This window comes from Vicugna pacos, chromosome 27, assembly GCF_048564905.1.
Source record: "Vicugna pacos chromosome 27, VicPac4, whole genome shotgun sequence".
NCBI classification, from domain to species: domain Eukaryota; kingdom Metazoa; phylum Chordata; class Mammalia; order Artiodactyla; family Camelidae; genus Vicugna; species Vicugna pacos.
Genome location: NC_133013.1, coordinates 20,408,664 through 20,420,783, shown reverse-complemented (window position 1 = coordinate 20,420,783; position 12,120 = coordinate 20,408,664). Strand labels below are relative to the sequence as shown.

General features: G+C 48.9%; 1 protein-coding gene across 4 annotated transcripts in view; it reads right to left on the bottom strand.

Annotated features, from left to right (window-relative positions):
* The window catches only part of SH3GL3 (SH3 domain containing GRB2 like 3, endophilin A3), a 104,762-nt gene that overhangs the window by 23,230 nt on the left and 69,412 nt on the right, over positions 1-12,120 (bottom strand). For all 4 annotated transcript variants that reach the window (XM_006198400.4, XM_006198401.3, XM_072950887.1 and 1 more), the window contains exons 6-7: positions 9,573-9,731; positions 328-431 (exon numbers count right to left, since the gene is read on the bottom strand). In XM_006198400.4, coding sequence (XP_006198462.1) covers positions 328-431; positions 9,573-9,731 — 263 coding nt within the window. The remainder of the gene's footprint in view (positions 1-327; positions 432-9,572; positions 9,732-12,120) is intronic.

Below are 12,120 nucleotides of genomic sequence, written 5' to 3'. Positions count from 1 at the left end.
ATCCAGAACAGCTCTGTAGGGGCTCAACTCGAAGGCGAGTGAGCAGCTTTGCCCAGTTGCCCTAAACATAGGTCATGAAAAAGGACTTTAGAGAAAAGAACAAGGGGGAAAGCTGCCAGATCCCTTTTCCCAGTTCTGTCCTATTGGCCAAAGCTGTGTACTTATCATCTCGGCGCTACCCCACACCCAACCAAGAGCGCCAGCTGAAGAAAATTCAAAACAGAATGGGGCGGGGTGGGGGGGAGATGGAGAGACAGGCAGGGATACTGATTTCGATTGATTTTAATTCCGCGGCCTCAGGCTTGTAATGAACGTGAGGGCTCTTACCGCATCTGTAGCTTGTTTTGTAGCTCCTGCAGGATCTCTGTGGTCTGTTTGTGATAGTCTAAAGCTGCCTCTATAAACACGGCCAACTGGCTGACTTGTTCTACCTGCAGCAGAAGTGGAAAATTACTCCATGGAGGCCAGAGCCTGGGTAACGTTCAGAGAGATAGGAGACCAGCAACAAAGACCCAGCTTTGCAGGGAAGCCCCCTGTCTGCCTCGGCTCTGGTCCATTTCATTTAATTTCATCTCGGAGCCCTGCATAATAATCACACAGGTCGTGGTATAGAGCTATAAATGCTGGGGAAAAAACATGTTCAAATTTATTTGTGATTATGAAGCTGATTTAACGCAATAAAAAAAAGCTTATTTTTTCCAATTAGATGATATTCTCTGGAGATGTTTATGCTATAAAGCTCATGGATCTGAAAACGGAGAGATAAAGCTTTTCCAATTACAAGAGAAGCCAACGTTTAGTAAATGAACTGCTTCCTTCTCTACAGGCATTTTCTAGCTACGTCAAATAAAGAAACTAAGCGAGGGAAGCTGTTCTCAGGTAAGAAGGGAAGCCAGGGAGCAGGGCATGGACCAGGGCAAAGACTTGCCAGGCCCCTACCTGTCTTTGTTGCTATCAGAACACAATCATTTCCCTGAAACATACAGCCCAAAGGAACGAACTAGAAAGACTCTGGCATCTCTCTTTCCCATGAACCAAGACATTTATGAAATTATTAACCAAATTACAGTGGATGTAAAAAAATAAAATTAAAAAGTTATGTCATGTAAGAAAGCCTAGAAAACCTGGGGATGCATAATTTGTGGAAGAGATGTCTCCAGTAGGGCCTGAGAGCCCCCTTCCCTGCTTCCCCACGTGGCTGAGGGGCTGCTACAGAATGAGGGATTAATTAAGCTGACGTCCGCCAGCCTCAGAGGCAGGACCACTGGGTGGAGGTGGTGGGGGCCCCAGGATGAATCCCATGAACCCTGGAACCAGACAAAGGCACACATCAGAATCAACCCCCTCCTCCCAAGCTTCCCCAAAGCCTCTGCGTCATCTCCTCCCTCGGTGTGCTCATCAGTTTAGGGCCAAGCCTGCCCTGCATGTTCGTTCAGCCTTACACACTCACCCTGCAAAAGCAACCATGGGTTCGTTTGTCTTCAAAGATCCAAGCTGCCTGCGTTTGCTATTATAATCCATGCTTTAGCTGTCTGCACTTTCATTTTCCTTCCCCACCTGCACCCCTTTAAACATGGGCTCGATGCTCATGTCAGGCGAGCACGGAGTTCCCCGTGGGCCGCGCTGGGATCAGCCTCCGCACGAGGAAATCCCGTCATATTACAGCTACTTGACTCTGCTCTGTGGCTGGAACAGCAACAAGCCAAGCCTTAAATTTCCAAAAACCCAACAAACAAAACAAAGACAGACTGGCCCCTACAAAAGCCTACGGATTTCTTAAGTTTCACCTCTTTGGCTTTCACACATACTTTTAAATAAGTCCAGCACCACGGCCTAACACGATCACAGCAGAATTTGCTACAGAAAGGAGTTCCTTCCTCACAGAGCAAACGCTGTGTGCTGGGTAAAGTCTCCACCACGCTCCTCTGTCTTCAGTAAGGCGGATTTGTATTTTTAAGGCCCACTGTGAAATATGCTTGACATTTTATAATTTTTAAGGGAACAGGGAAAGGTAGTTGAATGAATACTCTTTGAAACACATGTGCAATTGGGAGGGGAGGGGGGAGATGGCTGGCTGTCCTCTCTGATGTGGCTAAAACACAAGATCATGTCTTCTGGAGATGATTTTGTAACTATTCATTTGATGGCTGACCTTAGGAAGGAAATGGATCTGGGGGCCCCTTAAAACTTGGAAGACAATAGTAGTGCTATACAGTGCCTGCACATAGTAGGTGCTCAAGGCAACTCTTGAGGAGATGGTCATTGAGCTAGAAGTCTCTGTGGACAGTGAAGCCATGGGGTGCCACACGTGGATCATCTGCCTTTCCTTGACAGGAAATGGAGGTGTTAGCTGCCCCCAGGTGGTGAGCAGTGAGCTGTGTGCAGGTGGCCTCTGCTGCCCAAACCCCAATTAGAGCTGGCAGAACCAAGGCTGCAATAAACCCAGGCCGTGCAAGAGCCAAAGCCTGTCCAGAAGGTGAAAGATTTCTCCCACTGGCCACACCACTCAATTTGGCAAACTCACCTGTTGAATCAGGGGAAGTCACTGGGGATGACCACTTCTGGCTGAGACCTGAGCTGCCACCTGGCTGGGGCCATCTTGGGAGTAAAGTGGGACCTCGCACTCTGGAAGGGGTCACATGACATACACAGAGGAGCAGAACTGCCAGAGAAGCAGCTCCCGTCTCTGAGAGTACAGTCACTTGCTGCTACAGATGGGCTCACATGCAGCTCCGATGCCTAAAGTGGGAAACTCAAAACACAACAGACTTCCCCAGAAGAAGAGATGAAGGAAGCAGAGGCCGAACACAGGCACTGCTGGGTGACAAGTGGGTGGAGTGGGGACCTGGATGCTGCCTGGGAGATTCATGGAACCCTGAAACCAGAAGAGGCTTTTGACAGAAAAATAGCCCCGAAGAGGTCCAAGTCCTATTTCCCCAGGCCTGCTCAAATGTTACCTTACATGGCAGATTACGTAAAGAATCTGGGATTAGGAGATTACCTGGACTATCCGGGTGGGCCCAATATAAGGAGGAGGCTCAATGAGAGGAGGGCAGGAAGGTCAGAGTCAGAAAAGGAGATGTGTTGGTGGAAGCAGGGTCAGGAGGAGAGAGCTAAAGATGCCCCACTGCTGGCTTTGAAGGTGGAGGAAGGGACTGTGAAATCAAGGAATGCAGGTGGCCTTTAAAAGTTGGAAAAGACAAAGAAATGGGTTCCTCCTTACAGCCTCCAGGAGGAACGCAGCCCTGCAAATACCTTGATTTTAGGACTTCCAAGCTCCACTCTTTAAGATGAATAAATTCGTGTTGTTTTAAGCCACAGACTTGTGGCAGTTCAGCAGCAATAGGATACTGCTATTTCAGAGCTGCTTTGCTCATTCTCAAATGGAGCAAAATTTAACAGTGGGACTAGCTCTGATCAGGCACCCCTGCTTATAGGGGTGGGAGTTATTACCCTGAGACTTATAGGAAACAAACTCATGGGGGTAATGAACCCACTGAGGCTGTTGGAGGTACCCTAGCCCAGGGGATGGGGGCAGAGCGTAGATGCCCCCATACTGCTGTGGACTAAGAGTGAGAGAAATTCCCAGGAGCTGTGGAAACTCCAGGGACACTTGAGCGGGATCTGAGGCATTGGGTGGCCTGTGGACCAACAGCAGAGGATTTGGGCTATACCCAAAGGAAGAATGGCTCAAAGGTACTACATATTGTAGTAAAGGCTAAGATCAACTTGGATCAACTCTGTGCAAGAGGGATATGGAAACTGCGGTGGCTGAGAAGGAGCAGGGCTGTGAAATCTCCTCCTCGGACCCTCCAACAATCGGTTACCAAGGGACTGGTCAGCAGTCAGGTCTGTGGGCAGAGAGGCACACTCTGAAGACCACGGCGAGAACAGAGATAACTTGGTGTGAACAGGTAATGCCCTGCCCAGATCCCTGCAATGTGCAGTGTACTTGGCACGCAAGAATAAGGAAACGTGCATCTTCTGGGCCCTGACAAGCCCTCCCCTTTCACAACTGAAATGATGCATTTCCAATGGAGACCATCTTCAGTTTTAATTGTGATAATCCAAATGATTTCCTGCTCTATCGTATCAAAGACCTCCACTCTTTGTGGATTCCTCGGAGAAGCTGGGGGAAATTTTCTCATGAATTTTACAGTCTGGTCATAAACAGATGCTTTTTCCAATAAGGCAAAAGCCAAAAGGCTGAGGAAGGCCATTAAATTCCTATTAAACTAATAACACGGACAATAATCCCTGACACTTTTATTCTTCGTTTTACAGTTCTAAAGAATTCCTCACGTGCAGCCATTCATGGGCCTGATACTCTGAGGTGAAGGTGTCTTCCTAGAGGCGCACAGCTGTGCAGAAGCAAGACCAGAACCGTATTTCAGGTCTTTCGCGCTTGGTTCAGCGTGCTTTCTCTCTGCTAGTCCAGTGCTTCCTAAATGTCATATTTCATACGTCACAAGTGCCTTGTCATGCCAATAATAATAATAATAATAGTGGTGTGAAGAGTTCTATGGTTGAAAGATTTGAGAAACCGCCTTGTCTATCCTCTCATAGGAATCTCTTGGAGATTAATTTTTCAGACATTCATATAAAGACACTGAAAAGTCTTGTGACAAAGAAAACCCAGACAGTTTTGGTTAACTCAGGGTTTCCCAAACTTACTTGACCACAGAGACATGATTAATGTCACAGATACCACACCCCGTGAAATGAATTTTGGGAACCGCCACCCTAAACCAATGGAAAGAACCCAGGAGCCTGGAATCTAGTAATGCCGCTTGTCCTTGTTGGGAGCCTGTGGACAGAGGGAGGATCCCCAGGTGGGGAATCTGTACCAGGAGATCTAGAGAGGACTGCAGGTGCCTGGCCTCACCAGACTGAAATGGGCATCTTCTGGCTGATAGCTCTGGTTCCTGCCAATGTCAAAAACCTACATTCCATAATTTCAGGTTGTGAGGAATAAAATTCTCTGCAAAGACAGCAGAGGAGAGTGTTAGTGGGCCTGTGGGTGACTTAGTGTTCCCAAGAAATGGCGGTGGAGACCGCGAAAAACCTGCTGAATATCCTGCACCCCCACCTCAGAGCTAATGGTAGTGGACACAGCGGCCCTTCTTCAGGGGAGGGCTGTTCTGGGTGCTTCTGGGAGCCCCACCAGTCCCAGCCTGGCACAGCAGAAGTAATCAGCCACAGACCTGCCCCTCTGAGCTTGTGGGAAAGCTCGTGGACCAAAACACCTCCTGGCTTGCATCTGCATGTAGAATAATGAGGGTCCTCTGCCTCAAGCAAGAAATGAAGTGATGCTCAAGGTCTCCAATCCAGCTCTTACCGACAAGACCCCCAAGGACGACAGTGTGGGGCCAAAGGAGACGCTTGCCTTTGATTCTCCCATTCCCAGCTCTGCCAGAAATAGGTCGGAAGATGGAAGCCACTTTCCCTCAGGAATTAACGCAGAGTAAACAATTCAGGTCCCTCTCATCACCCCTTCCTTCCTTCCGCACCACAGGAGGAGGAGTGATCTCTGATGGATGAGATCAAGGGGCCCTGACGAGCAGGGTGACTGGACCCTGCACGGGAAGCTTGGCCCTGGGGTCTGTGTTCTTTAAGAAAGTAGGTTGTGAAGGAGCCAAGAGCTGGTGGCTACATCTAGGTTCCTCCCTGCCCACCCCACGCTCCCTGAGGGTGGCTCTGAGGTCTAGACTAGGCCTGGCGTAGGTAGCGGGAGGCCCACCACGGGCCCAGGCCGGAGCTGCCCCTGCCCACAGAGACAGCCTGTCCTCTAGGCAAGGGGCTGGCTTGTCATCCTTGTTGGGCTGCCCCATCGGTCCTTCAGTTGGGAGAAGGTAGATTTGAGGACAGATGAGCAACCACACCCTGGAAACCTGTACAAATGGCCTGTTGGCCAGAAAATCCTAGGAAGAGTTGCCTAACCTGCATTTGGAGACCCACAGAAGACCAAGTCTGTTAGGTCAGAGCTCTCCTCAAATCAGGCAGATCTTTGGCAAGTAATTTTTTTAGGCATTATCTGGTGAAGCTTTTAGTGTGTCTTAGCCAGGGCCATGGCACATGAAGGCTGGGAAGACACTGCCTGCTCCCTGGAGAGTGAGACTTTGGGGTCTGCCTCGTTAGTGCCAGAGACGGGCAGGTGGCACCAGACACACCGCCTCAAGTGGCCTCCCTTCCTGCACGCTGCTCTGCTCTCCACTTTCTCCCTGGAGCGAGCACTTGCAAGCCCTCTCCCCCGGCCTTCCTCACCCCTCCGCCTGTGGATGAGATTGGGGAATGTTCCTTAATGAGCAGGATGGGTTCTCTGCCTCAAAACCCGGCTCCACATGACCAGAGGCCGCCTGTCTCAGACAGTGTGCAGGTGGGTGAGTCAGGCTGGCTCCTGCCAAGGAGGCTTTCGTCAACGGGGGTGCAAGGAGCAGAAAGTGCGATGTGGATGTGGGTCGGCCATGGCGTACCCTCCAACACAGGTGGCCATGGAGCCTGTATTTTATAATCATCAGGCGTTCCCATCAGTTAAAAGCACTGTGCCTTGATTTCAGTCTGGTTTGTGTCAATTCCTCAATCTGTCAGATTGAGGTGAACAGCTCTGATACCCCCAACTGCTAACCCACAATATTATAAGCTTCTCCCAGTTGTGTCTGAAAGAAGTGCCAGGGCCTAGGCCACCTGCCTCCCTGTCCTGGGGCCACATGTTTGACTAAGTCTGTCCGTCCTCAAGAAGCAGGCATGTACCTAGTGTCCAGCAGGTGCCAGGTCAAATAGAATATCCGATCCACTGGGCAAAGGCAGGGCCTGCAGACCTACTGCATTTAATCTGGGAATTAGACAGATCCCTGCCAGCTTTAGTTCCAGGATCAGTTCCTGGAAGGAAACCCAGTCATCACCAGCCATCGTGAAGCACGGCTCCTCATTTAGGCCCTTTCACCATGAAAGGAAGCAGACACCAATACAAGAGGCTGTGTGACGAAGGCTGGACATGAGGTTGGTGACCCAGAGGGAGCAGGAAGTCAGGGTTCTGTGGGCTGCAGAGCCGCTAGGCCTGGCCTGATTGTTGGGGAAGGGCCAAGGACAGGGCTGAGGGTTCAAAGTCTGCCTCATCCCACCACACATTGGTTCTCTGTCTTCCCCCAACAATCCACTGCTTACCCCAAGCACGAGGCAATTTTAGTATTAGCTTGGCAGGTCCAAGGGGTGACAGGGAGCAGATTTTCTAGACCTTGCCCCATCCAGAGGACTGCCAGACCGTCTGGGCAGGGTCCAGACACTGTCATGGGGAGGACAAGGCTGTCCCTTTCTAGGTCTAATTTCTGTTGCCCCAAGAAGAGAACGAAGGCAGTCTTCTGGAGCTTCCACAGTAACTTGGAGTCTCCTCAGCCATAAACCTGGGACGGGGAAGGGGCGAAAGCAGCTTCTCAACCACGAGCTCTCCTCACTATCATCCGCACCACCACCACCGCCGCCACCACCGCCGCCGCCACCGCCGCCACCACCACCACCACCACCACTGGGAGCCCCTTTAGCACCGCCGTCATCATCGTGAGCATCAGCAGCCACAGCATGCAGGGTGACCGCTGCAGCTCAGGACGGCGCAGGAAAGGCAGGAAGAGGGAGAGAAGGAGCCCGGGCCTGCGGCGCTCTTCACCAGCTCGTCCTTTTGGTCTCCTCCCCTCTCAGCGGCCGGCTCCCCTGGCTGCCGGCGGAGGTGTGGGTCCAGGCCCTAAAACGAGGGAGCAGCCCAGGCCCCTCAGAGCTGAATAGAGGTGCCTCCCGCCCCAGAAAACTTTAGGGGAAACGCTGCAGCTCGTGCCTCTGGAGGGCCGACGCCAAGGCCCCCGGGGGCTTGGGTTACACTCCACCTTGCTCTTCTGCCAGGGTGGGGTGGGGAGGGGGTAACCTATTTGTGACAAGCAGAATACTGCCATTGTCAACAAATGGACAAATGACTGAGCTTTTATAAGGAAGGGATCACTCCTGATTTTGACTGACACTAAAGGGAAAACTAAGGTCTCTTGGTCCATCGCCAAGGCCAGAGCAACTGAGACAGGCCTCCGAAAGGGAGTTCTTCACAATAGCTTATCAATGCAGATGACAAATGAAGATCATGAATAAAGGACATGGGGCAGACAGCATGTCTGACACATGAGACTCAACCTCAGAGTTTAAATCCACTTTAAAGAGTGCAGGGCTGGAAGGGCAACACTCGCTGTGGCCTGATAAGGAATGCATGCATCTGATATGTCACACTGCAAAAACTTTCTAAAGACTTCAATCAGCAAGGCAATCCAAAACAAAACAAAAGCAAAATGGCCTATTGTGTGGGGACAACTTCAAGGAAATTAATATTTTTTTAAGGGAAAACAAACAACATAGCAAAATAGGGAAAACTGTAACACCTCTTCTTATTTCTCATAAAATGTAAAAGACCTGATAAAATATTTAAAAGGAGAAACAGGGTGTACTTTTTGGTACTCAGAACATGGGAATTTTCAAACTGTTTCCTCCAGGATTCATGTCTTGTTAACATTGGATGTAACTCCCCCCACCCCATGGCAGATCAAAGGTGCTCAGTACATTTGGTCTGACTTGACTCAAAAGATGCAAGACCTCAATGTACTTTTTAATAAATTATTATAAGTAGAACATAGTTTTGCAGATAAATAACTCATCTGACTTGTCCCAATAGGTTTGAAAGTTCAACAGACAGGTCCAAAACGAATGCTGGGCTGAGATAACTCCTGGCATCACTGAGGCCGGCCTTAGGGCAGGACCTCCAGAGGGGACAGGTGCCAAGGGTTCTTCTCATCAGGCAGTGAAAAATGCCAGACGAGTCCTCATCACCAAGGCAAAGAAGGGTGACCTTTGGCCTTCACGGTGCCCAGTTGGGGGTCACCATCCTCTTTAGTTTCATTTAATCTAACTTCACTTGGGCAAATAAAATAAGAGCTGGTGGCAAGAATCACGGTACGACAGCACGTCAGCACCGCTGAGGGATCCGTGTCGACACCTTCACCATCCCCAAGTTCACAAGCACCACTGTGGTACAGCTGGAAATTTACGTCATGCTTTTAGATCCTAAAGGTTCACTATGACAAGTGAAGGCATCAGAGAGCTGGGTGATGAGTGAGGCTCTCCCACCAGCCAAGAGCTGCTCCACCTAAAACATCTGCCTCCCACAGTGCTTTTCACGGTCTTAGCAAAACTGCAAATTACCACATGGCACGGGCTTTCCATCCTCCTGCAAAACCGCTAAGGCTATGGTCTCAAATACAAAGGCTAGTCGACCATGCACCTCCCCCCAGACAGCCCCACCTCCCCGGGACCGATCTGAGCACATCTCTGAAGCATTCAGGATAAACAGGACTTCTCCAGATCAGAGATACGACTTGGGACTTGCCAAATGTCTGAAGCTATTTCTGAGGCAGGAGATAACGGTTACAGAAAACTCCAAAAACTTATAACCACTAAGGCTCCAGAGCTTCTCAACATGCTGACCCTTGTCATATAGTCAATGCTTTCATTCACATTAAAGTCTCCTGTTTGGTTTAAATACTTACATCATTTTCTAAAAAATTAAACATGCTTCTTTCAGCCAACTCCTTTGACTCTTCAAATTTTTCTACTGCTTGTCTGACTTCTTCGTCTGGTATCTTACCTACTCGCTTCTTTTTATAATCGTAATCCAGGCGCCGGCCCTCCAGCTTTTTCAGGTGGTGCTAAGGGACAAAGGAGTTCATCAGAGACCTGTCACACTCAAACACGGCGTAAAGAAATCTTCATCATTGCTATGAAAATAGTCATTGCTTTTTCTCAGCCTGAAGTCAAAAGGGAAGAAACCCACCTTCCACTTCTTTTGCATGCACTCAAGCATCTATTAGAGGCTCCCTTCGCTGCAGGTCCACAAGGAATATTTGTGGAATGAATGAATGGGTAGATGGATGGGCGTATAGATTATAGAACGAATGAGTGTCTACATGGAACATAAGGACGCAGTGTCAGTACTGAGATTAATTTTCCAACATTCCTTCTAGGACCCCTCACTGAGACTCTATTAATGCCCAGATAATTTCCAACCGAATTAACTATGCCAAAAATAAGGATGGTTCTTCTGGCACTATCGTCAGCTCCTCACTAAGAAGTAGATTATAAGAACACAAATTTCTAGTATCCTCTAGAATACTTTGGCATCTTCCATAAAGTTCCCAAACAATTACAGAACAAGTTGAATAAATGCCATCAATGAACGTGATGCACAAAGAGGACAGATGATCACGGGCAACCTCTGAAACGGTGGGATTTCTTTTTTAAAATATGATCTCTTTAACAAAATAAAACAATTATAAACATGAGAGCTGCCCGTTCATGGAATGCGCGGCCTTGTGTGGTAGTAAGTTCCCCATCACAGTTTGTGTTCAAGCAGAGGGATCCCACATCAGAAGTTCTGTAGAGCAGATAATTGCACAGGGCAAGGGAGTGTATGACTATAATCCCTGGAATATTTGATGTCGAAACTGTATAATGAAAACAGACTGTCCCACTGAAGTACGAGGGTGACTTGACTACTCCTTCTGGTGGAAAAACACTGGTTCTAATTTCCATGATGATTGGGTGAAAAGAGCATTTGGGACAAAAAGTCAGAAGCATCTCTCTCATATGTTCTGTGACTCTGGGCAAGTCTCTAAATCCCTCCGAGCCTCCACATGTGTGGTTGTAAAACCAGGACAAGAATGGCTTAGCCTGACTGTTTATGGGTAAAGAAATGTTTGTGAAAGCCGTCTGAGTCCATAAACGCTTTTACAGATACGTCAGTCACGTGTTAAATGTCCAAGGTACGTATAGTGCACAGCTGAGACTATGAAAAGCCCTCTGAATATTAGATTCTTAATTCTTGACCATCTATGGGATTTACACTTAGATTTATATGGTTTCTCTATCAAAGAACAGCTGAGTAACAAGAGACGCCATTTAGAAAATTATTTTTTGCACAGGGAACTGCAACATTTAAGTATATGTGTATTTTGTACCTCTCTCCCACTCACTGCTCAGATTCCACACTGGTGTCCATGGCTAGCTACCCTACTGGACCAGGCCAAGTGGAAGAGCTACGTTGTCCAGTGGGCTTTTTGTATGACTTTCTTCAAGGAAAACAGCACAAGAAAAAATGCCGTATTATGTATTTCGGCAAATGAGATGTTTGGTTTTAAGGTTCCACATCTGGGAAAGATGTTTTGGCATACCCACAACTCAGAGTGTCTCTTCTTCCCTAGAATCATCTGTTCAGGAAGAATTTGGGAGCACGAACCCCACACTAGGCATTGTGGCTACCAAAGTGAACAAAACAGGACTCCCTACCCTGAGGCACTCACTCCCCAACAGCAGAGAAAGAGCATAGTGATGCTCACAGCACAGGAAACACAGAAGGAACCCCTGATGAAGTCAGGGAGAGAACAAGAGCTTCCCAAAGGACAGGACAGCTGGGATCTGAGAGGTGAGATGACTTAGCCAGGAGAGGGGAGGAAAAGGAGAAAGACAGAGAACAGAGGGAGAGCACAAAGCAAAACATCCCCTGGGGACTGCAAGTCATTCAGTGAGGCTGCGCTGAGAGTTCAAGTGGGAAGTGGTGAGCGATCGACCAGTAGAAAGAAGGAGGGGCCAGTAATTAGGGGATCTTTACTGGATCTTTATTCCCACGTCATGGGGCAGCTACAGGGGGAAGGTATCTTAGGAAGACTGCTCTGGCTGTGGTGTGGAGAATGGACTGGAGGGGGTGAGATGTGAAGCCAGGAGTCAAGGGCTGCTGTGCTGGTGTGTTTAAATGTTAACCAAAGGAAGCCAACAGATAGAAAGAGGAAAAAGGGAGATTCAGGAGAGAGAATGACTGACAGATGCAGCAAAGGACCTGGCGAGGTGAGGGTGATGGACTCTGGGGCCCAGTGGAGGACCGTCCTGAGGGAGCAGGAGGAACATCACCTTCCCCAAGATGTAAGAGAAAGTGGACGACAGGAGTGAAGAGGTGAGGAGGGTGCAGGGGGCATGCGGGCTGTGGGGAGGGCAGAGGGATATTCTGGGAGTTCCTGAATGATTGCTTCCATTTTTCCTTCAACC